Source organism: Anoplopoma fimbria, chromosome 9, assembly GCF_027596085.1.
Source record: "Anoplopoma fimbria isolate UVic2021 breed Golden Eagle Sablefish chromosome 9, Afim_UVic_2022, whole genome shotgun sequence".
Lineage (NCBI taxonomy): Eukaryota > Metazoa > Chordata > Actinopteri > Perciformes > Anoplopomatidae > Anoplopoma > Anoplopoma fimbria.
The window spans coordinates 18,759,693-18,786,442 of NC_072457.1; the positions used below are offsets into that span (position 1 = coordinate 18,759,693).

Consider the following 26,750-nt stretch of genomic DNA (forward strand, 5'->3'; position numbering starts at 1 on the left):
GTGGCGCTGTGACTAGGACCAGAGCCCGTCTACGAAGAGCCTGGGCACTCCCTATACGCCCCATTGTACCGATTTTGGTTGTAGTTCCATGAGACATCCACTGGGGGTGATCGCGGGCGAGTCCAGATTGAATGGGAGTCTATCGGGCTAAACGGCTAATTATGCCTCTTTCACCTGCTTGTCGTTGAAATATCGCAAATTTTATTGTAGATTCCGCAAGTTCAATATAGATTATGGTTCAAAAGTCAAATGAGTGAGTACTTATGTCCTTTCGATTTCTTACAGTTTGGGCCGTTGTTGGCCGTATACGCTAGCATTCTGCTAATGATGCTGATTGGTCAGGGACGGACTTGCGACTGATTACGACCAGAGACCCCTCTTGACGGCATCTGAAGCTGAAGCGCATCGGAAACATTATCTTAAGGAGGACTTTCCGTCGAAGTTATTTTTGCGTACTGTATTTATATTATATATATATATATATTATACTATTATATGTTAATAAAAGGAAGTGCCGAAGTGATTCAGAAACTGCCGTAAAGCAGTACCTCTGACAGTGTGACGTCATCGCATTTTTTGAACACCTTTTTAGAACAGATACGTGACCTTAAAAAATGCAATATTCAGCTGAGTTTATTATTTTAGCCCCACCCTTTGATAGCAACTTTAAAATTACTTGACAAAAAATTACATCGTGAGAAAAGTGGATTCTGAGGATAAAACCTCGTTGGCTCCCATTCATTCTGGACTCGCCTACGAGCGCCCCGCATGGTCAAAGATTATTACTGCAACCAGTCCGGAAACCCGGAACTAACCCGAGAGTGCCAGTTCTCCTCATATTAGACATTCTCTGCTAGGACTCAATAAGGGCCCGTTAATTTGAGATGCATCCATTGAACCTCTAGGAGGAGTTTGAAAAGTTCCATACCTTCAAAGTGTCTATGACATCATTATTCACCAAAACATGTGAAAGGAATCCAATAAAACCTCTGTGAGGAATTTGAAAAAGTTTCTATTAAAAACATTTGAATGTGTTTTTAAACACAAAGCTATGATCCCAGCAAATTATGTGAACATTGAACATCATTTTGTGCTCTGGCCCTAAAAACATTACAGAATAGGAAACATCATCATCTGCACCAAACCCATCCCCATCCCCATCCTCATCAGCATCATCAGCATCAGGACCAGTGGGCTGCTGTGAAGCTCAAGGACACAGTAGGAGCCAGAGATTGAACCGCTCTACCCCCTGAGCCACAGCCTACAGAAGGTATTAATCTGATAAATAGAAGAGAGTTTCTTAGTCCGTCAAAGTTAATTTATATTGGTCTACAGAGCAGAGAAACCGTATACAGCAGGCTCAGTTGTACTTTCACATCCGTCCACTTTGATCGGTTCATCGATATCAGCACTCCGGCCTGGATGCCAGTAAAGTGTGCACCACTGTATCCGTCTGAACACAAACTCCATAGCAACAGAGTGAGTGTCTCCTTGAGGCTCAGACAGTAAAAATAAAACAGTTCTACTGCTGCAGCCGCTGCTCCGTGCTACGCTCGCCATCAGCCATGACGGTTGATGCAGTGCATTATGCACACTGTTTGGGGATTGGGTACAAAGTATACACAGTATGTGTCCTGATGTATGATGGGAAATCCTTTTGGTGTATTGGGGACCAGTTAGAGAGGAAGAGGGCTGAGACGGAAACTTTCAGAGTGAAACCTGAACATGAACCCACAGCTCAGCTATAAGGCCAGAGAGTTTTCCTCTGTTTCCCTCTCTGCAATCATCTCTTCTTCACTATGCACAATCAGTAGCAGTCGAAGTATCAATCAGTAATCAGGCTTCAGATGGATGGAGGACACATTCTGCCTCATTCTGCTTCCTCCTCCTGGTGGTAGCTGACCACTCGCCCTGCTCGCCCTCCTACCTGCTCCACCCCATGCCCGTCCCCTTCACCCCTCTGAATGGAGATGGAGAGGACTTCTGTTCTCCTCCTGCTGGAGCTCTGCACCACCTTTGCTTTTCCTTTAGGCTCCACTGAACATGAGCACAGAACACTTTTCTGTGTGTAAACATAGCAAAGCAGAAGAGACGTCAGATGAGTCGGGTCAGGAGCATGGTACCAAAGTAAACCTCTCTGATCACATACTGTATGTGTGCTCAGCCTCTTTCTATGACTGGGGAGGCAGAGAGACCATGAATGCTGCATGGCTACTCTCATTCATAAAACCAAAGAAACTTCTGTCTGTCACACAAGCTAACAGTCAGAGCTGCTGAATGTCCTGTCCACTGGCTGGTCGTGAGGTAACAGATCATCATGCCACCACATAAAGTAACACACCATGAAGGTGGGACAGTGTGTGGGTGTATTTATAGAGAGGTGATGATCTAGCTCTCGGCCTGGAGCTCTCCCTCACTCATCTACTGTACTAATCCCTGTGGATACGCACTCTCGTCTTCTTTACCTCACACTCCCTCACTCCCTCCATCTTTCACATCTATTTATAACCATCACAGAGATGGGGCTGAGGAGGTGGAGTAATGCTTCAGAGTCATTGGGGATTTCCTGCTGTTTCAATATTAAATATAGAGGCAGGAAGCCGCCTGTCCTCTTACACCACGGTCTGAACTGTGCTTCTGCCTTGCTCATCTCTTGCCATGAGGAGCAAGACGGCTGAAACCATTGACTGCTGCATATTTTAGTTTTACATATAAAATAATCACAAGTAATATCTGGTTGCTCACTTCATATCCCGGCGAATGAGAGCAGACCACATCCGAGGCCCACTGACTCGCTTAAAGTGGCCCTATTATGCTTTTCCACTTCTCCCTCTTCTTTAGTGTGTTATATATATATTTGTACATGTCAAAGGTCCGTAGAGTGTAAAACCTGAAGTCCAGCCCTAAAAGGAGTTACCCTCCCCCTCAGAAGCTCCTGAGCTCCTGAAACGGCTCCATTGAATTCTCTCCTTCACTTCTGTAACAATTTCCCCGCTGCGGGACTAATAAAGGATTATCTTATCTTATCTTATCTCTTATGAGGTCACAATGTTACAGAAGTGACGTAAAACTCCTTCCGGCTAGTTTGGCCCTCAAGCAACAAAAGAGCAAGACGGAGCTGAAGCTCACATCCACCATGGTGTAGTAGACATTTTAACAGTCAGTTAAAATGTGAAACGTTGACCAATCACAAAAGAGCGGGATAGCTGACCAATCAGAGCAGACTTTGCTTTCTGGAGGGAGGAGCTACAACAGAGCATTTCAGAGAGAGGGTGAGAAGAGGTGCTGCAGGACAGCCAGGATGAGAAAAACAAGGAGGATTATGGGCATTAACGCATGTAAACATGTTGTAACTGGAACTGGAGATACAAATATGCACCCAGAAAAATAGCATAATAGGGCCTGTTTAAAGGAATAAAGACAAGTGAACAAAACAGGTACCATCAGTGTGATGTACCTCTCTTCAGACTACACTGATGGTTCATTTGAGACTAAATGTATTGATAAGAGAAATAATATTAGGGAGTATCTTCAGCTGAAAGTTCTAATTCTAGCTGCCAATGTTAATGTTTCATTACTGTTGATAAAAAAAAGTCATTTAAAACTGACAGATACTTGGTTATGAACATAGTGGAAGTATGGATGGATTACTGAACGGGATAAAGTAACAAGGCCCAGGGCCCCAAAGTGTCAGGGGCCCCCTGGGATTCACCTTCAGAACGTCAGCCAAAGAGACATGTACCAAGAGACTCAAAAATACCTCTACAAGGAAACATGACACTACTAGGAAACGCTTACAAAGAGACACAAACATAATATAAAGAGACACAAAAGTACTAACAAGAGAAAAAACGACTACAACGAGACACAAAGACTACTACAAAGAGTATATAATATATATAGTAGAGTAAAATATAATAATATACAATTCCTATAAAAAGTATTCACCCCCCTTGGATGTTTCACACTTTTGTTGCTTTTATACATGAAATCATGGTCAATATAATTTGACAAAAAGCTTCTTTCATGTCAAAGTGAAAACAGATTTTTACAAACTAATGTCAATTAATTAAAAATATATAGTGTAAAATAAGTGTTTGCATAAATATTCACCCCCTTTAAAGTGACTGACCTAATTCAACAGAGGTCCAGCTAGTTGATGCCAGCAGTGTCACAATTAGTGAAATGGAGATCACCTGAGTGCAGTTGATGTGTGTCAGGTGATTGCAGTATAAAAACACCTGTGTCTGGGAGGTCCAGTCTCTGGTTCAGTGTTCCTGCGGCATTGCAATATGAAGACAAAGAACACTCCAAGCAACTCAGAGAAAAGATCATTGAAAAGTATAAGTCAGGAGATTTCCAACTCACTGGACATCCCACAGAGTTCAGTTAAATCCATCATTAACAAATGGAAGGAGTATGGCACTTGATTAAATCAGCCTAGAACTGGCCGTCCTCACAAACTGAGTGACCGGGCCAGAAGAAGACTGGTGAGGGAGGCCACCAAGACCCCTACACCACTCTGAAGGAGTTAAAGCTTCAGTAGCTCAGATGGGAGAGACTGTACATACAACATCTGTTGCCCGGGTTCTTCACCAGTCGAAGCTGTATGGGAGAGTGGCAAAGAGAACGCCACTGTTGAAAAGAGCTCATATCAAATCTCGCCTGGAATTCGCCCAAAGGCATGTGGGAGACTCCAAGGTCAATTGGAAGAAAGTTTTCTTTGGTCTGATGAGACAAAAATTGAGCTTTTTGGCCATCAGACTAGACGCTATGTTTGTGGAACACCAAACACTGCACATCAGCACAAACACACCATCTCCACCGTGAAGCATGGTGGTGGTGGCAGCATCATGCTCTGGGGATGCTTCTCAGCAGCCCTGGAAGGCTTGTAAAGGTAGAGGGGAACATGAATGCAGAAAAATAATATAGGATAATCTGACTCAGTCTGCTAGAGAACTACGACTTGGGAGAAGATATATTTTCCAGCAAGACAACGACCCCAAGCATTCAGCAAAAGCTACACAGGAATGGTTCAAAGACAACAAGGTGAATGTTCTGGAGTGGCCAAGTCAAAGCCCAGATCTCAATCCAATCGAGAATTTGTGACTGGACTTAAAGAGCTGTTCACGCCCGATCCCTGAGCAACCCGACAGAGCTTCAGCTGTTCTGCAACGAAGAATGGAGAAAGATTGCAGTGTCCAGATGTGGCAGCCTGATTGAGACATATCCACACAGACTCAGTGCTGTGATTGCAGCCAAAGGTGCATCTACTAAATACTGACCTGAAGGGGCTGAATATTTATGCAATCATTTACTTTACCTTATATATTTTTAATTAATTTACATTATTTTGTAAAAAAAGCCAAATTATATTGACCATGATTTCATGTATAAAAGCAACAAAGGGTGAAACATCCAAGGGGGTGAATACTTTTTATAATAATAATAATAATAATAATTAAGCCTTTATTAGTCCCACAACGGGGAAATTCGGTTCTCTGCATTTGACCCATCCCGGAGGAGCAGTTGGCTGCAATGAAGCAGCGGGGAGCAATTTTTGGGGTTAGGTGTCTCGCTCAAGGACACCTCGACATGTTGCATGTAGAGGGGTTCGAACCACCAACCTTGTGGTTGTGGGTCAAGCACTCTACCTCATGTACCACAGCCGCCCCATAGGTATTGTAATATAATTTCATAATATTATTTAATTAGTTAACAACACCATATTAAAAAATCCTTTATAAAAGTTCAAAGTGCCACTCAGACTGGGGGGCCTATTAGCAATGCTGCCTGAACTGTTGAAGTAGGCCTAATAAAGTTTTTCAACAATGACCTCACCAGTGACCCAGGACATCGGTCAAGTCTTTGTGGATGTGGAGGAGGAGAATATGATTGAGGCGTCGCGTGGACATTGTTGAGTGAAGTAATACAGCCGAAGAAGCCATGTGACTTCACTGAAGAGCCTCTTTTGCTGCCAGCAGGTCCGCTTTTGTGGCCACCTTTGTTATCCATGGGTCCATCAGCGGATCCAGGTGGCATATTCCAGCAGAATCGCTGGAGACATTGACAGCTGGTGTACCTGTCGACCGCATTTGGGGGACGCTGATGCTACAGAATCACAGGAGACTGTTAAGGCTGTGAGGAGCACCGGGTCATTGTTCTCCAGCAGATACAGAGAGATACAGAGAGGCCAGCCATTCAGATTATTTCATCTTAAGTGTCGTAGACAACTTCATATTGATTAAGCAGGATTTATTGCACTGGTTGTGGCTGTCCAGCCAATAGATTGGGTTGAGGCCACTGATGGGTGTGACAGGAGAGGCAGAGCTGATGGTGTTAAAGATGGCAAGTGGTTTTGATGAATCCTTGATTATTTCACGTTTAAACTGAGAGCATCTCGACAATGTTGCACTTTGAAGCAGCTTCTGGAAGTATTGGGTTTAAACTGTGATTGGTGCACTGCATAGAGAATGCTTTTGGATTAATGTCTTCAATACATCTAAACACACCTGACATTTATCCCGGTAGAACAGATGCACCATCGTAGGATGACCCCCTCATGTCACTGATGTCACGGCCACATCCAAGTAACATGTCTGATTCTACGTTGGTATTAGGACAGGCATGCATTCCTTGGAAGTCTTTGAGGACATAATAGTCACATGATACCCATCGTACAAACAGAGACAGATGTTCATGGCCGGCACAATCGCAAGTTTCATCCACCATAATTGCATAATGTTTTGCCTTGTTTTTTATATTTGTTAAGAGAGTGGTGACTCCTGATAAGGATACACTTGTATTAGTTCATTGATGTGATGCATATTTCCCAGGAAGCATAAAGCTTTCAGAGTGTGTCTTTCCTCAGCTGCTTCAACTAGCTTTCTAAAGTTCGTCCTCATCTCAATATTTGGAGAAAGTTACAAGCTGTTTGACAGCAGAAAACCTTCATACTTCAAATGTTTGCTGAAGATGAGCTGTGCAGCTTTACCAGTCTCTATGTCCCGATATCAACCCTCCACACGGTGAGCCTGCACCAGCTTGTTTCTTTTCAGCACCAACACCGAGGCTTTTCATATTCACAGTGGCCTCAAAGCTGCTCCTTTGGGGTTCTACTGGTTCCGTTGGTTCTCGGGTTGAAGGGCCAAGATTATCGATCAGAGTTGTGGACAAAGACGAGAAATGACAACAAAGAGTCACAAAACCATGACAAAGAGAAACAAGACGACTACAAAGAGACAGAAAGACTATTCCAAATGACCACAAAGTCACTAATGACTATGAAGAGACACAGAACAACATGAAGTCTGTTGTTCTGACTTCATGAGTGAGCCAGAGAGTGCTAGGTACACTATGCAGGGCTACGTATGCTCTGAAGGGGAAGGGCTGAAGGCACTTAGTGTGTGTGTGCATGCGTGCAAAATTCTTCCCTACTCCCTCCTCACTGATGACATAATACTTTCAGGCCGTTGTCATGGAAACGAAAAGGCACCGCTGGTTGGATTTGGCATTGGGGGGTAAGATGATGAAGGAGGGGGTAGTCCAACTGCATTTGGAGATTTGGATTGCAGTCTCTCATTTGGACGTGTGTGTGTGTGTGTGTGTGTGTGTGTGTGTGTGTGTGTGTGTGTGTGTGTGTGTGTGTGTGTGTGTGTGTGTGTGTGTGTGTGTGTGTGTGTGTGTGTGTGTGTGTGTAGGTAGGTAAACAGACAGAGCAGGACAAACACACCATGATCTCACACTAGTGGATATGCAGAGTCCTCACAAAGACAGTTTGGCTCCATCAATGAAATATGGATTAGATTTACTGGTTCAGATCACACTGGCCAATAAACATCTACATCACCTTAAAGGACAGTTCCACTTCTTTTCACCCTGTGTCTTATTTTCATAATTCTGACATTGTTTCCATTGATTAGGATAACTTTGTCCTCACTCAGTTTATTGCTATAATGTGTTCTGAGAGGGCTATCACATTATAAAGAAGTTGAACCAGATCAACCGCTTTATTTGAAGAGAATATGTCAGTTCTGAATAATAACTCCTTATGGCTCAAGAAAGCTGTGTGTGCATAGAAACTACTGTGGGTCAAAGTTAAAACAGGAAGTTACTGTAAACTGTGATGGATGTTCAGTTAAAGTTCAGCCGCGGCCCTAAAGTTGTGCTTTTATCAGCTGTTTAGTTCCCAGTTACTGACTCATTCATCATCTGGGTGGCTACAGTTGACCAGTAACACCCCATCATGGATGCAGGTGAGCTGCTCAGCCAGAGGAGCCTTGATTGATGATGACGTTTAACATGTGGTCAGAAAACCCCGTCAATGGAGTGCCCTCCTAATCAGTGAACAGAATATGAAACTCATAAATATACGTTAGACAGTATGTCAACAACAAGTCAAGGCCAAGGAGGCCAAGTGTCACGATAAAAATCAATAATATACAGTAAAAAGCATGTTATTTCATGTAGGCGTGTCCCAGACTAAGAATATACATACTCAAATCTGATTGGTCAAGGCTTGCTTTTCGTGGTTGTAAATAGAACATTTGTTCCTAATTTAATTCCCTCATGATGATCACTTTTACTCAAGTCTACTCCAACACCAAGCAACTGAGTGAGCACGCAGCAAAAACATGCTATGCAAGAATATCAATGCCAGCAATTTAGCTCCTCCATGCTACCCACACAAACAATATGTCATTATAAAAGCTAAGACTCCACAGATTACACGGTGTAGGCCTCATCATTCTACGACCATAACTCAAAAATAAACTTAACTTTACAGTCACAAACATGAATCATGCCTTACCTTTCCTTATTAGTGATCAGAAGTTGTGTTCCAGGGCTATCAACGAATATTCAAATTCATTTTCCAATGTCTTAGCATTGGTATCGGGTTGATTCCACACATCTCTATTTCTTTAGATGGCGTGGAAAAGCACACGGCCTCTTCCCAGCAATGAAGAGCCTGTCCTCAGCTTTGCATGTGAAAACACTATGTCACCATCTGCTGGATGAATCATGTTACTACACTAATTCTACAGGCATTGAGCTGGAATACAGTCCAAACCAATGGGTTATGGTTTAACTTGAATGGGAACATGTATAGGGGTCTGATTGTCTGATTGAAAACAATTGTTAATAATTAATACCCATAGTGTAGATTAAATCAAAAGAGTTTTACAGTTACTGGAGAACATGGAGAAGATGGACCTAAATGACCAATTCAAAAAGATTCTGCTTTAACACGCATCAACCTAAATCTCTACAACTTTGCTCTGCTTCACTTTATTAGCTTCAGGGGGATGTTCAAATGTTTTGATATGATCTTCCACATGATTTGGGCTGCACAGTATCCTTCCAAAGTAATTTTTATTCTACAAGTGTACAGCTTTGTATCTTCATTTACATATTCCCAGTAGCATATATATTGACAGAAACGCAGCAATCTCACAAATTTGAAGTTTCTTATGATACCAATATTATTCATATAGACCTTGTAGTTGCAGAGATGTTCTCTATTAATTCTGGGTAATCCTTTTTGACCAGGGGCCTGAGCCAGATAGCTAGGGGTCATCAGGGGTTAAGAGGTTAAAAACTATAATCTCTGGTAAGAAAAGGATGATAAAGCTGATGGAGCTAAGCAAAACAATCACACTCCGCTCTAAGAACGGAGAAGGATTATAAAATGACACAATGCCCTAGTTCAGACAAAGAATAAGATGAATAGGGGCCAAAAACATTCCTACGTAATGTTAGTATTTAACAGCAGAGCCTTTTCTGGCTAAAGGAAATGTAAATGGACTGTATTTATCTGGATCTTCTCACCACTGAAAGCACTTTACAACACATATCGACATTCATCAGTTCACACATTCATATACACTCTGTTCACAGTGCCGACCTTCTCTTCAGAGCGGCTCAGTGTCTTGCTCAAGGACACTTCAACACTCTCTCTGGGGATCCACAAATCTTCTGATTATGTGATTTTATTATTATTAATAAAAATGATCGCCAAAACTACCAAATCAAGAGGGAGGTTTTAATGAACCAGAAACATTTCCTATGAATAATTCACTGTATATCAGACTGTCACAGGAATGCTCTGAATCCCCCAATAGGTTGAAGGAAATAAACAGGGAGACTGTTTTAAACAGCGGAACTCTTTTATTAATAGTTAAATGTTCCATTAATGAGATCCTGCTAACTCGCTCCGGTGTGAGGCACAATGGATCAGCCATACATCTCCCTCTGCTGTCTCTCATCATACTACCATCAACTGGAGGCTGTCCAGCCCATTATGAAGGCCTCTCACACTTCTGGCTAATTATGCTCAGTGGGAAATGTTTCTGTGTGTGTAGTCAGTGTGTGCCTTCCCTCTGTGAGAAACACAGAATATATCTCCTGAATGGTATTTGGCTGTAATTAAACAGTGACGTTCTGTTTGGTGGTGAGGTTAAGTCCCAGTGAAATGATAGTGATGGCGTCTGTATCTCCTGGTAAGGACACTCAGGGTTAGGGTTAGCAGCGTGAGCAGTGCAGCAGACACAATAACCCTGAAAAAGAAGTCTGACTTTCCTCCTGATTTAGAAAACAGAATAATACTGTGAGATGAACGCCGCTCAGCTGTGGGGCGGACAAACTCGTCTATGAACATCCAGCACATTTAGTTACTCCAACATCCAAATAACTCAGAGCTATCAGACACCTGGAGTCAGTCTGCAGGAGAGCATCAGAGTGCTGATGGGAGTCTGGGATCAACTGTTTATCACCAACACTTTGTACTGCTCCTCTAACACCTGCATCTTTATCAGGTTGAAACAAAAACAAAAAACAAATAACATAGAACCGAAGAATAGTTGCCCCTGCACCAAGGGCTGGAAGCTAAGCATTCTGGGAGTTTGACTTGACTATGAAGGAAGGTAGAGCGAAGAGAGCGATGAGTGGTCATCTTAAACAGGCCCTATTATGCTATTTTCCAGGTGCATATTTTTATCTCCAGTTACAGTTACAACATGTTTACATGCGTTAATGCTCATAATCCTCCTTGTTTTTCTCATCCTGGCTGTCCTGCAGCACCTTTTCTCACCCTCTCTCTGAAATGCTTCTTTGTAGCTCCTCCCTCCAGAAAGCAAAGTCTGCTCTGATTGGTCAGCTAGCCCTCTCTGTTGTGATTGGTCAACGTTTCCTCCGGAGCTTGACAACTAAACGACGGGTCACAACGGGATTCGAACCCGGGAGAGAGACTGCTGTCATAACCATTACACCATGGTAGATGTGAGCTTCAGCTCCGTCTCTCTCTTTTGTTGTTTGAGTTTTACGTCACTTCCGTAACATTATGACCTCATAAAGTTACATTATGACCTCATAAAGTTACAGAAGTGAAGGAGAGAATTCAATGGAGCCGTTTGAGGAACTCAGGAGCTTCTGAGGGGGAGGGTAACTCCTTTTAGGGGTGGACTTCAGGTTTTACACTCTACGGACCTTTTACATGTAAAAATATATACAACACATTAAAGGAGAGGGAGAAGTGGAAAAGCATAATAGGGCCACTTTAATATGATGATAGAGATGATGAAGAGAGGTTTCATTCATTCTGGACTCACAGCCGTCCTGTGAAGCGCTGGATGATTTAACGGCGCTGAACAACGAAGAGCAAACACTGAGGACGATGACAACAACAACCAGGGGGATGATGGCGCTCAGCAAACAAAAAAAATGTGATTAAAGTTTCATCCCTCACCCTCGGGGATCTGTACATCTCATCCCGTCTGCATCTCGTGCATATTCTGAGTGCATGTGGAGGGCTGGGGGCCTGTTCTGCACATGCTCAGTGGGCGATGGTGATGCGGGCTGACACATCGCATGTCGTGAGCCGAGTTACCGTGCTGAGTAATGTGACATTTAAGGACTCCCGCTTTTTCCCTTCCCTGCACGGTTTGTAGCACGCACACACTGTGCACAATACACACACATACACAGATGAGCTCACACACATATCATGAGTGTATCGTTCAGCAGAAGAGGAAGAGTTTGTGCATGGTTAGAGTGTGACACATCACTCACTCAGGAAATGTGATGAGGTCCTCCACTAACACTGTTTCACTGCTATGACTGAAATCACTTCATATCACATGAACCCAGTATGGACACTCACATAAGAAGAGAACCAGTATTAAGAGGGCTGTAACAGGACTACACAGAGGACCAGGAAATAGTGCTTGCACAGGTATCAAAGACAGAGTCAGGTCAGCTGTTACCGGGGTCTTTAATTAACCAAACTCAAAGTGACACAAACAACACAGAAAATCTAGTTCAGTCAAGAGCCCTGTTACAAAACTAGAAACTCAGAACATCAGCCGACTAACCAGTGTTCATCTATAATCACCACCTGTCTTGGGGAGAGGAGATCTCCACTTCCCTGGTTGTCCTTCGTCCACCTCCCTGATGAGGAGATCAGCTCCAGGTGTGTCTCTTCCCACACCTCATCCCAATGCTCTCCTCTGGGAGTGGGTGGAGCCTCTAATTACCCCGCCCCTCAGCCCCTCACAGAGCTTACAGGAGACAGACTGTGAGTCAAAGTGGACTGAAGCAGTTTGAGGTCTATCATCATTCATATATTAATAATTCAGTTTCTGTATTTTTGCCCAAACTCCTACAACTAAAGTTGACAGCAGCAGTCAGATGGTCCGACAGGTCTGAAACAAGTCAGTAGTTTAGGTAAGTTATCTAAACCTCTTTGTTTGGAGGTGAAACAGAGCCGGCTCATCATTAAACATTAAATCTTGTGATCCAGCAACTACAATAAGTACACTAAGTCATGTTTGAACCACAAAGTCAGTCACAGTAAAACAATTTTCCAGGCCAAACTGAAGGCTGGTCAGACTGCGTGTATCAGTATATAATGATTATCGTATCTTATCTTATCCTGTGTTTAAGGCTGGATTAGTGCACTGTAGCTCCTGTACTCAGCTGTGGTAATACTGGACACCTCCCCACTGTGATGATGGTATTATGGGTACTATATGTATTAGGATGGGTTAAGTGCATGCTCATTTAACCATTACAGAATAACTAAGAGCAGCAATCTAAATATGAATCTATGAATCTCTGTCTTTGAGCAAAATTCTGAACTTTAAATAGTCTGACACTCTGACATGTGAGTGTGAAAACATGTGAGTGTAGTTTACAGAAGACTAGAAAGATGCTACAGAAATGTGAGTCATTGACCATTGGATGTGTAACTGGAACAGTCACCACTGACTACAGGTTTATTACATTACATTACAGTCATTTAGCAGACGCTTTTATCCAAAGCAACTTACAATCAGTAGTATATTACATATCATTCACCCATTCGCACACTGATGACAGGCTACCATGCAAGGTGCCACCATCAGACTCTAACTAACATTCATGCAACTTAACGTTAAGTCCACACCGATGGCAAGCCTTCGGGAGCAACTTGGGGTTAAGTGTCTTGCCCAAGGACACATCGACTGCCGAAGCCGGGTATTGAACCACCGACCCTCTGATTGGAGAACTACCTTGCTCTCCACTACGCCACAGCCGCCCCCGTTTATATATGTAGAAAGGTTTTCATCCAGTGTCACATCCACCAGCACATCAGCAGAGTCCATCAGTGGGACCAAACTCACAGATGACTCACTTTGAAACAGTGTACATCACCATGGTAACACAGGCCGCACAGCTCACTCTGGAGCAGGTTAAGTTCGTCTATTGAGTGCATGTATAAAGCTCAGCTGTTGGTGATTCATGTGTGCTGCTCTGAGATCAGTGAGGACAGAGATTCCAGTCCCACACTGACAGAGTATGAAGGACATCGGTTTATCATGAGGAGGAGAAGAAGATATGTATGTTTGTAGCATTTATAGAGCAAACAGCAGGCACACAGCATTATCTGATGATCACTTGTGAATGGATATGAGTGTAGCTGACATTGTTTCACATGAAGGACTGAAGCCATAGATTGTTCCCACATTCACAGTTCCTCAGCATGAGGCCAGCTGGTGGAGAGAGAATCTTTGAACAGTGTTTATTATCACAGTGCTTTGTGTTCATCTTCCTTTTATTCTAATGACTTGTTTGAGACATTTTAAAATGTTATGGTATTGTGTATTATAGAGTATAGTTGTGAGCGTCTGCTGTATCTTATTACTTTTACCACTGCAACAACAGAAATGGACTTCACCTTACTTCTCTAACAGCAGAAGTATGCTCAAGGTCAGTCATTTCAATACTTTCTTTTACTGTGTTGCAGTAAACACAAAGTGCTCAATGCATTCTGATTCCTTCATATACTGGATCATGTTGTGGGCCCAAGCCAACTCTATAATAATCAAAGCCTTTATGGCCTTAAATGATTTCATAACATGTGACCTCCATTAGTCTAATAAAGGTATAAATACGTTGTTATACCGTTACGTCCTCCCAGACTGTGTGGACAGCAGCAGTAAAGGAGGAGCACTGTGACACTCAGGAAACAGCCTCCACATGCTCCCAGTCACAGCACAGGATGAATCTTTAAAGGGTGTGTCAGACCACAGGATGAATCTTTAAAGGGTGTGTCAGACCACAGGATGAATCTTTAAAGGGTGTGTCAGACCACAGGATGAATCTTTAAAGGGTGTGTCAGACCACTGCTGCCTCTCTTACTCAGCAGAGGAACTACAGTAGAAGACATTAGACAGAGACAGTAAAGACAGGAGACAACAAATGAACCAGGGAATAAAGGAGACAAACAGACATCCTGTTGGATAAAGGCTGTAGAGAAGAGAACGATGGAGGGGGAGAACCAGCAGAGCTCATGTAGAGAAGACTCCCTCTCTCTCTGAGCTCGTTGATGTGATGGATCTCTGACTCCCCAGAGGATGGAGCTCCTGCACTCACACAACAACATGACTCTACTATCTGCACTCTTGCACTCTGGGCAGTCATGGAGGAACTCTGCCTCCCTCTGCAGAGGGGCCAGCAGCCTCACATTAATCAATACTATTCTTAACGAGGCTCTCCTCCTAACCAGTCAACCTGCAGCCAGCCACACACACACACACACACACACACACACACACACACACACACACACACACACACACACACACACACACACACACACACACACACACACACACACACACACACACACACTTGTCACACTTGTCACAGGGAAGCCCTGATTAAGTCAGAGAAGCCTCCTTTCCTGAAATGGAGCGTTACGTCGGAGCCGAGCTGAGGGGATCTGTACTAACGGAGGAGGACAGCCTCGGGGGAATCACCCATGGAGAGAGCGATCACGTGATCGGGGTACCCAGACCTCCATCCGTCTGACACACAGCGATGCTACTGTACACACAGCTGCTCAGGGGTTACATTGTGTGGATGTGTGTGGATGTGCATTTACTGCAGATATAATCTAACATATGACTAATCACATCTTCAAAAGCAATCGATTATTCCGATTTCTCTCCATAAAGGAGGAGCATCAGAGTACAACGTGGCCTCAGCAAAGTCAGTGAAATGAAGTGCAGAGGGCTGTGTTTGTACCACCAACACAACTACACGTTCACACACTGACAAGGACACACACACACACACACACACACACACACACACACACACACACACACACACACACACACACACACACACACACACACACACACACACACACACACACACACACACGTACTGTAAGTGAACTCAGCACCATTCTTTAGCCAGGACTCTCTCTCTTTGATATTTTCATCTTTCTGCAGACCTCAAGGTGGCAGAGGCTGAGAAATGCTGACAGAAAGTTACCAGGATGTAAATATAACCACCAACCGCTCTGTTCTCCTTGACTGAAAAATTAAGGTTTTTGGGGGGACTAAACAAGACTCTGAAGACCCTCACAATGAAAACCAGGGAGGGGATCATAATGACTTGTTTGGTGCGTGGTCTGGAGGAGAACATGAACAAACGAGGGCCTCTCCCTCTCTTCTTCCTGACTGTCTCTCTCCCTCATCTGACACCACTTGATCCACAGGACTCTGATTCAGGCAACAATCAGTGAGTTCCTCCACCCTGCTGCATCCTCCCAGAGCTTAGGGCTCACGCTGGGACTCGGCTCTGCTCTGTGGCTGGTAAGCAGAGGAAACACACAAATGCTTCTACATGACCACACACACAACTAGATCACACGCAGGACTAGTCACAGTTCATTAGCCAATTGACAGAAGCTTAATAAAACACAATGTTGATGATCAATTCATAGTTTAAACTTTATTACAACTAGAAGCATTGTCGGTTAGTTGGTCATTCCAACACTAGTATCCTAAAACATGGAAACAGACCTTGATGTGTATAATCTGTTCTTCTTTAAAGTGGCCCTATTATGCTTTTCCACTTTCTCCCTCTCCTTTATTGTGTTATATATATATATATATATTTGTACATGTAAAAGGTCCGTAGAGTGTAAAACCTGAAGTCCAGCCCTAAAAGGAGTTACACCCCTCCCCCCCCCCCCCCTCAGAAGCTCCTGATACGGCTCCATTGATTTCTCTCCTTCACTTCTGTAACTTTATGAGGTCACAATGTTACAGAAGTGACGTAAAACTCCTTCCGGCTAGTTTGGCCCTCAAACAACAAAAGAGAGAGACGGAGCTGAAGCTCCAGAGGAAGAGTTTTTTAAAATGTGAAATGTTGACCAATTACAACAGAGCGGGCTAGCTGACCAATCAGAGCAGACTTTGCTTTCTGGAGGGAGGAGCAAGCGCTACAACGGAGCGTTTCAGAGAGAGGGTGAGAAGAGGTGCTGCAGGACAGCCAGGATGAGAAAAACAAGGAGGATTATGGGCATTAACGCATGTAAACATGAAAAATATGCAAAATATGCACCCGGAAAATAGCATAATAGGGCCTGTTTAAGGTTAAATAAATATCATGGTTATGTTTTTAAAAAATTAGGGTGAACATCAATAGTATGTCTATACGTTGGATAAGTTCCCCCTGTTACCTTCTGCCTGGCTTCATGGAGGGAAAACTACTTCCTGCATTGTCTCTTGATGGAGGAGATTCTTCAGGGTACTGGTCTCTACTGGTACCCTGCGCTACTGGTCTCTTTACAAAACAAGTCACTTCAATGCGGGGCTTTAGAAAGTTGTGACGGATTTATATAAGCTCCCCTCATATTCTACATATTCAGGTTTTGTGACATTGAAAAACACAACTACCCTACAGAATGCACCTGCTCTCACAGCTAATGCATTCTGCTTCCATATCCTTCTTGTCACACATCCACCAGCTTTTTAATACACACAGATTATTCCCTTTCAACAGTGGAATAAAGAATGACTCAATTACTCCACACAAGGCTATGTTTATGTGTCTCATACCAGAGACAGGAGCAGAAATCACTACAGAGCAGAGAACTCACAGTCCTCCAGAGGGGTGTCAGGGCTGAAACCACCAGGGTATGTGCTGTAAATTTAGCCTGAGAGGAGGAAAGGGCAGCTACTGTTTAATAAGCAGAATGAAAGAATAAATTGAACTTTGACCTCCCTCAGCAGTGACCTTGGGAGGGCGAGAAAGGAGAGTGATGACAGCCATTTTACTTAATGAGCTCGCTAGAGACCGACCCCCCGCCATCTAATGTCCTAACCCTATCTCCTACGTCCATCTAAGAATAGCAACAGATATGAGTGATGGTGAGATTCAGAAGGACTAATCCAATGAGACCACATGACAAGACATGCTTCTATATAACTTTAAGGCATTATATTTCATTATTTCATTTAGTAACATCATCTTCAAGTGGCCTATGTCAACTCTTTTAGCTGGACGGAGTGATTTCAACATTACAAACAAGAAGCCACTCTTCAACAAGAAGCCTTCAGCATCCTCACACGCTATCCTTGATAAGATAAGAGGTCGCCATGGAAACAGGGACTGTTTTCTGAGATGTGGTCACAATGATGGGGAACACAGAGTTGGTGCGAGACGGAGAGGGATAGCTAGATGGAGGAAGTGAGAATGAAATCTGCAGGATCCTAAAAAAAAATGTGACAGAGACCGAATGAGAAAAGCGCTGAGGCAGCAAGAATGTCACCGCTTGTGTTAGCCTGTGCTCATGGGAAATCATCTGACTTCCCAATCTGGGTTACCCCACATCAGGAGTAGAAAGTAGGGGGAAAGGAGGAGTAGAAGACTGAACATGTGGGGTGATTTGTTCTGTAGGGAGGGGGGGGAGGTAGAACTTTTGGGTGTCCTCTTTCTTTCAGCCCGTCCCCGTCTTACCTGGAGCGGTACAGTTCTTAGATTCTTCCTCCTCCATCTCCTCCAGGCTGCTGTTGTCTGTTTCCTGCAGTAGCCTCCTCCCTCCCCACCTCTCCTGGTCCTCACCGTTGGGGCTGCTCACATGGAAACCTTTGTCAAAGTGAAAAGACAAAACGGAGTCAAGGACGTTTCAGTGCAGCTACAACATCTAGATCTAGAGCGTTTACATTTACGAAAACTCTGTCTGAAACTGTGATGAGATGCCAGCTTTGAGCTAAATACTTTTGGACACAAGATGCTCTGGACTTGGACTAGTTGAACGACTTGAGATTTGAAATGGACTTTAGCTCAAAGACTTGAGACTTGACTTGAAATCTAGTTTGAAGACATGAAACTTGACTTGGACCATAGCTCAAAGACTTGAGACTTGACAGGACTCTAGCTCAAAGACTTGAGACTTGACTTGAAATCTAGTTTGAAGACATGAAACTTGACTTGGACCATAGCTCAAAGACTTGAGACTTGACAGGACTCTATCTTAAAGACTTGAGACTTGACAGGACTCTATCTTAAAGACTTGAGACTTGACAGGACTTTAGCTCAAAGACTTGAGACTTGACTTGAAATCTAGTTTGAAGACATGAAACTTGACTTGGACCATAGCTCAAAGACTTGACAGGACTCTAGCTTAAAGACTTGAGACTTGACAGGACTCTAGCTTAAAGACTTGAGACTTGACAGGACTCAAGCTTAAAGACTTGAGACTTGACCAGGAGTCTAGCTTTAAGACTTGAGACTTGACCAGGAGTCTAGCTTTAAGACTTGAGACTTGACTATGAATCTGGATCAAAGACTGGAGACGTAAATACATCTTTGGCTGCTTCGTTTCATGACTTAATGTTCTTGGTTTGGTTTATAAACCAGGTCATAGCAGCAGTGACAACGTTAATGCAGCCTGGCTTTATAATAAATAATTAAATAAATTAAGTCTGTAAAATTTCAGCAAATACTGAAAATCAGCATTTCTGCTTTTTAGAGTGTAGGGTTACGTCTTTAAATGTCTTGAGTTGTGTTCCACAAAACAAAGATTCTCAGTTTGCTGACATTGAAGACTTGAATAACCAGCACAGTGGAGAAGCTGAAACTTGGCATTTTTGGTGGGAAAATGACATAAAAGATAAATTGATTAATCGAAAAGCAGCAAATTGGTTTACTGTTGATTGAGTAATGATTAACCGACTATTGGTTGCAGCTCTACAAACGTAACAGATTTCTCCCTCGTCAACATGTGGCCTGTCAGCGCTCTGCACACACAGAAACAGAAGTCTGAAAGAAGAATGTGAGCAGTCAGTGTCCACTTCCTGTGTACCAGGACACACTAACATGTTCAGGAAAGATACAGATCAGTACATGTACAGTGTACTCAAGGCTGCTGGTTCTGATCTTTATCAATGAATGGGCTGACTATTTGTGAGGAAATGTCAAAAAAGAGTGTAAGAGTAATCCCCAGACCCCAACGTGACAAGTCAAGTAATCAGAACCCAAATATATTCAGTTTACAATGATATAATCCTCTCATGTGATTGGACGATCATTTTAGCCATACTTTAAAATGACAAATCAAATGACCTAGTACATTTTTGGTGGATCAACTCATTGATTGTTTCAGCTCTATTGTCCTCCAGTACATTAAGCGTGTTACTTCTACTGTCATGAACGGGTCATTTCTTTGTGTCAGTTACATGTTGCAGGTAGAAAAGTGTGTTAAGCAGTTTGTTTCATTTTTAATGTGCAGCCTTGTGTTCTCTGTCATATTAAAGTTTGATTCTTTATGTAATAGTGGGGGAGTGAGCAGCTGGAGGAGTGCACCGCACATCTCAACCCTGCCCCCTTACCCCCTTTACCCCTTACCCCTTTACCCCCTTTACACCCTTTACCCCTTTACCCCTTACCCCCTTTACACCCTTCACCCCTTTACACCCTTTACACTCTTTACACTCTTTACACCCGGCCAACCACGTAAAGAGAAGGATTGAGGTAAAGAGAAGGATTGAGGTAAAGAGAAGGATTGAGGTAAAGAGAAGGATTCAGGTAAAGAGAGGGATTCAGGTTAAAAGCTTTAGTCAGTAGTCCTCAGGGCATGAGGAACTTCTGACCTGGACTCACCTTCACCACATCTCACACAGCAGCTACAGACACAACCACAGACATAACTACAGACACAGCTACAGACACAGCTATAGACGCATCTATAGCAACAACTACAGACACAGCTACAGACACAGCTACAGACACAGCTACAGACACAGCTATAGACGCATCTATACAACAACTACAGCAACAGAACTACAGACACAGCTATGGCAGCATCTACAGACACAGCTACAGACACAACTACAGACACAGCTACAGACACAGCTACAAATCATATATAGCAACAACTACAGACGCAGCTACAGACACAGCTACAGACACAGCTACAGACACAACTACAGATGCAACTACAGACGCAACTACAGACGTAACTACAGACGTAACTACAGACGTAACTACAGACACCACTACAGACATAGCTAGCTTCTGACACAGCTACAGACAGTTACAGGCACAGCTACAGACACAACTACAGCCACAACTACATACACAACTACAGACACAGCTACAGACACAGCTACAGAGCTACAGCTACAGACACAGCTACAGACACAACTACAGACACAGCTACAGACACAACTACAGACACAGCTACAGACACAGCTACAGACACAGCTACAGACACAGCTACAGCAGTAACAGTGAGCTTTGTGTGCCAGCTCTTTACTCTTCCCTCCTTCTTCTTTCTCTCTGTTGCACACGGAGAGAAGAGGAAGAGAAGCTTGTGGGAGTGATTAATGCACTGTGAGGAGGTGTTGAGTGCTCCACAACATCAAGCTCAATATAGAAGAACTTCATTAAGTGCATCATAAATAATCAACTTTAATTGATATTCCGGCAAGCTGATTAAGAGTTAACTAGAACACAATGGGGACCAGGGAAATGCATTAAGTGCTGCTGTGTCCTCCATGTTTAACTCTGATGCTGAGCTCATGCACGGAGCAGCACTGTTGCATTTCCATGTAACCAGGATACGCAGCGGGGAGGAAAGAAGAGGAAAGAATGAGGCCCACTGATGATGCACAAATCAGGAGTGTATGAATATTCATGCAGGCCTTCTGTCCATAGAAAGTGATAAATACCTCTCACTTTAGCTGACGCTGACTCAGTAATCAAGTGGAGTGTTGGGGGCGCAGTAGAAGACGGATAAAAAGAGGAAGAGACCATCACGCAGACATCAAGTCAAGTGGTACAGATGTTTGCTGTTAGGGAGTACAGCAGTACTGACTCTTTATCACAGTTTCATCTGATGTATTTGGATTCTTTGGACATACTAATCATACCAGAACAGCCTAGAAATGAAGATGGAGAGAGACATGCAGTAACCTGGAGAGGAGTATACCCTGGTGTATGTCGTTGTTGATACCCTGGCATATACCCTGCAGACACACCTGTATGTTCAGGTGTTTTAGCCGCAGAGCGCTGAGGTCAAGGCAGAGAGCCCCACGGTATACCGTGGGGCTCTCTGCCCTGACCTCAGCGCTCTGCGGCTAAAACACCTGAACATACAGGTGTGTCTGCATCCGTCAGGCCAGAACAGTTCCTATGAAGAGATGGACTCTAATCACCGCCTTCGTTGAACCTGCATGACAGTACAGACCCGTGACGCTGTGTCTCCTATGTGAGGTTCTTCAGGTCAAACTGGGCCCATGGTTCTGACATATTTGAACACAATACAAACCTCTTATTCCTGAACCTTAATGCTACTGAACACACACTGCTGAGGGCTGTGATAATATGATAGGGTTGGGAACATAACTAGAGGAAGACTTCAGAATAACTTTAGTACCCATGGTAACAGGCTTTTACACACCATGCCCCCTTTACAGTGACACCACCATCAGTTCATTTCTTTAGTAAATGATCCCTCTGTTAGCAGACTGTGAGGACATGAAGAGGGATGAAGAGAATAACTGACAACAGGGAGGATGGTTGTCATCAAGAGGGATGTAAGTTAGACGGTACAGTAACTGTGTATTTAAGTACAACAGTTAGTGTAACGGAGTATGAGGCTGTGTATTTGTCAGACATGTTACTGTAACCTACAGTATGAGGCTGTTATTTGTACAGACAGTTAGTGTAACGGTACAGTATGAGGCTGTGTATTTAAGTACAGACAGTTAGTGTAACGGTACAGTATGAGGCTGTGTATTTAAGTACAGACAGTTAGTGTAACGGTAAAGTATGAGGCTGTGTATTTAAGTACAGACAGTTAGTGTAAGTACAGTATGAGGCTGTGTATTTAAGTACAGACAGTTACTGTAACGGTACAGTATGAGGCTGTGTATTTAAGTACAGACAGTTAGTGTAACGGTACAGTATGAGGCTGTGTATTTAAGTACAGACAGTTAGTGTAACGGTAAAGTATGAGGCTGTGTATTTAAGTACAGACAGTTAGTGTCAGCCTAACTGGAGACCTGTTAAACACTAACCCTGCAGCAGTAAACTAGTCAGTCTAACCTCTGCGTCCCAACACACTAAACCCTGAACCCTCACCTGAACCTCCGGCCAGGTAGGAGCATCCCTTCACGACCAGCAGCAAGCCGCCGAACAAGCATATCTGGATCAAAACCAGCTCCTGTCGTCTCTTCCGTCTCGCTTTGACCTTCCTCTGGCTCGGCATCACTTGTGTCGGCTGGTTCCGGAGTCGGATACCCGGCAGAGACATCCCCTCTCCCGCTGACGCCGAGCAGCCTCCTCTCTGTCTGCGGGGGACGGAGGACCACCAGAGGAGAGGACTGGTTCCAGATGAGAGGACTGGTTCCAGAGGAGAGGACTGGTTCCAGAGGAGAGGACTGGTTCCAGAGGAGAGGACTGGTTCCAGAGAGGACTGGTTCCAGAGGAGAGGACTGGTTCCAGAGGACTGGTTCCAGAGGAGAGGACTGGTTCTAGAGGAGAGGACTGGTTCCAGAGGAGAGGACTGGTTCTAGAGGAGAGGACTGGTTCCAGAGGACTGGTTCCAGAGGAGAGGACTGGTTCCAGAGGAGGACTGGTTCCAGAGAGAGGACTGGTTCCAGAGGACTGGTTCCAGAGGAGAGGACTGGTTCCAGAGGAGAGGACTGGTTCCAGAGGACTGGTTCCAGATGAGAGGACCAGAGGAGAGGACTGGTTCTAGAGGAGAGGACTGGTTCCAGAGGACTGGTTCCAGAGGACTGGTTCCAGAGGAGAGGACTGGTTCCAGAGGACTGGTTCCAGAGGAGAGGACTGGTTCTAGAGGAGAGGACTGGTTCCAGAGGACTGGTTCCAGGACTGGTTCCAGAGGACTGGTTCCAGAGGACGCGGGAGGGAAACGTTGGCACCGGGTGCCGGCGGGAGGCAGCGGGCGTCTGCAGGCTGGAGGAGCGCTTCGCTCCTGACGTCCTGATGCAGCGGGGCTTTGGGAGGAGGAAGGCGGGCGACTGCTGCACGAGCCCTCCGTGGACGCGTCCGTCTGCGGAGAGTTAGGGAGAGACACGAGGCTGAGGGAGCGAGGGGCGGTGCGCGTGGCCGGGCGCGCACACACGTTAACTAAAGTGAAACCCAGGTCAAACAATCTATAGTAACTGGAAAATAAATCATTAGTTTTATTATATATATACATGTGTGTGTGTTTGAGTAGTTTCTACCATATGACTTTTGATATTCCATTAATGTGCAGTCAAAGTCAGGTGGACCATCAGTGAAGCTGATATGATATATATATATCTCATATCAGCAAATATATTTACTGAGAAAAATGGTGACGTGTTCAATACTTATTTTACCCGCTGTATATATATATATATATATATATATATATATATAGCTATCTATCTATCTATATATCTATCTAACATGGTGAACATGTTAGTTACCAGTTTACACATCCAGCAGACACAAAGAAACACTGGTGAGTTACTAAGTTAAGACCAATACCAATATTTAATATTAATATTTAACTTCCCCAGCTCTGTGTCTGTCTGCTGTTTGGTCTACAGATGGACACAGTGCACCAGGACCACTTTTAAACCACAGACACTTTTCCAGTTTGAAAACAATGATGACTTATGTCAGTGTGCACAGTTCAGCAATGTAAAGTAGCTGTCATGCTATGTGAGAGCATTAACCAGAAGAGATGGAGACTGTCCAGAGGTGTTCTCTCTCTTTTTAGGGAGTTTAAGGATTGTAACTGGTCCTGATGGCAGAGACACAACAACACACACACGTTTTTAATGACGTCGGCTGTAGAAGGGTCTACACAGCAGAGATGCTGAATGGGAAGAAGCATTGATTACCCAGATATTGAGGATTTCTGACACGGAATGCAGGAAAAAGTTGTCTTCTAAATCATTCATTCAGCTGCAGGTACTATTCACTGCATATGGTTATTTACTTATAAATGTTGGGACATTTTTTGTATTGTCTATAAACATTTTAGTTATAATTCACAATTAGTCCAATCATTTATGTTAAGGTGAAAGACCAACCTTCTGGCCTCATCTGGGAATGTCTAATAATAATAATAATAATAATAATAATAATAATAGCTTTATTGGTCATTGTATATACACATATATATACATGAAAGTTACCCTCTGCATTAAACCCATCCCTAAGGAGCAGTGGGCTGCTAATTCAATTCAGTTTATTTCAGATAGCCCAAAATCACAAATTAACCTCATAGGGCTTTCTGATCTGTACACATGCTAAGAAGCTCCCGGGGAGCATCTTGGGGTTCAGTGTTGTGCTCAAAGACACCTCGGCATGTAGAATGTAGAGGCCAGGGATCAAACCTGCCACCTTGTGATTGCAGGACAAGCTCACTGATAGTGAGGGAGGTGACGTAAAGGTGTGTTCATACAGCTCTATCTGCTGTCTAGTAACCCTACTAGTTCTATGGACCCACATAGGAGTGCAGTGATGCCTCCCGCACCAATAATAATGTTATCATTCTACAATAAGGAAGCGTCTCAGCCAAAAGTCAGTGAACCACTGTTTCTGTTTCTCTTCAGACTTTGTTTCTGAAATAAGAAGTCTCAGGACAGAATAAATGTAGTATCAACACACCAGCAGTGAGGATGTATGATTATTTCACTTGTGATGTTGGGATTTCACGGTCTGCCATCTGTGATAGGGAAACAGAACTCTATGATAATGGATCAAACCTTATACAGGCCAAATGGGTTTGTTGATTGTCGGGCCTGAGGTTTCATATAAATAGCACTGGAAACTTTCCAGCAAGAATGGAAAAAGTGGTCAGGGCTCTAGGCAACATGGTTTCTTTGTGTGTGTTTTAACCCTTCAGAGCACGAAGCTATACAATATAAAAGACGAGAAGAGGGAGGCAACGCAGGAGAGAACACTTATTTTAACATGCATAATCCAATAATCCAAATACAATTTGTTTCTAAATAAGATAAACTCACTATGAGCATCACTTATGGCAGACTCTAGGATACCCCGCCCCCCTCTGTGTGGCTGGTGATCTTAATGCTGCCATGAAACATGGCCTGTCCAAGTTGCAAAGTGAGCTCAGACTGGGCATGGAGTTACCAAACAAGATGAATTCCCAACCTCTCAGAGGCAAACTAAGTAGGGGGAGGAGGGAAGAGGAAGGAAGGAGGGGGTGGGGGTGCAACAAATTAAATCCAGTTAAATTGTTTTTCCATAGCCAGTGGGCTTGGCAAAGGACTCTCACACACGCACACGATGTAAGATAAGTCGGAGGGAGACAAACCAGAAACAGTGTGGCTTCAGAGGGAAAGAGAATGTCTGGAATTTAACCCACTTTCCATGTCTGAGCGTCCACGCAGTCATACAAACACAGGTGACTGCACAGACCAACGTGGAACATCTGCTCTGCTCACACTCCCTGTCCTGACCTCTGAGGTTTGGTACAGTACATCAGTAGTCCACCTCCTCCTCTGTATGTGAAGCCGGTCTGACGTTGGGATCACAATGCAGTCTCTGCAGAGCTGCAGCTCTAGCCCACTTTGAAGCAGCACTAAGGCTAGCAGGTAGCAGACATATTTGGGTCATATCTTCCCTCTCCGTGAGCTCCCAGGTCCACCATGCAGTAGCTCCTCTCCGCCTCCTGCTGCTCCCTCACAACATGGAGAGACCTCCGCTCAGCCCCAGTGGAGGGACGGAGGAAAAGGGTGCAGGGATACGGCATGGTCGGCCAGGAATAGCTCACTGAACTAAAAACAAAAGTTGGGACAGAATGGACGGCCAGGTGGTGATGCTGAAAGGAGGAACAAGGACAAACATCTCTGCTCTTACATCACACGAGGCAGAGTGGAATAAAGAAAGCACAGCACGGATCACAGACATCTTTATAAAGCTGAAACATTCAGATCTGTCCA

The 26,750-nt window shown here is 43.9% G+C and overlaps 1 protein-coding gene across 1 annotated transcript in view; it reads right to left on the reverse strand.

Annotated features, from left to right (window-relative positions):
* The window catches only part of LOC129095444 (sodium/potassium/calcium exchanger 3-like), a 58,991-nt gene extending 32,431 nt beyond the window's left edge, over positions 1 to 26,560 (reverse strand). The window contains exons 1-4 of the mRNA XM_054603878.1: positions 26,456 to 26,560; positions 23,727 to 23,857; positions 22,924 to 23,132; positions 18,295 to 18,423 (exon numbers count right to left, since the gene is read on the reverse strand). Coding sequence (XP_054459853.1) covers positions 18,295 to 18,423; positions 22,924 to 23,132; positions 23,727 to 23,857; positions 26,456 to 26,560 — 574 coding nt within the window. The remainder of the gene's footprint in view (positions 1 to 18,294; positions 18,424 to 22,923; positions 23,133 to 23,726; positions 23,858 to 26,455) is intronic.
* Between the last annotated feature and the right edge of the window lie 190 nt (positions 26,561 to 26,750).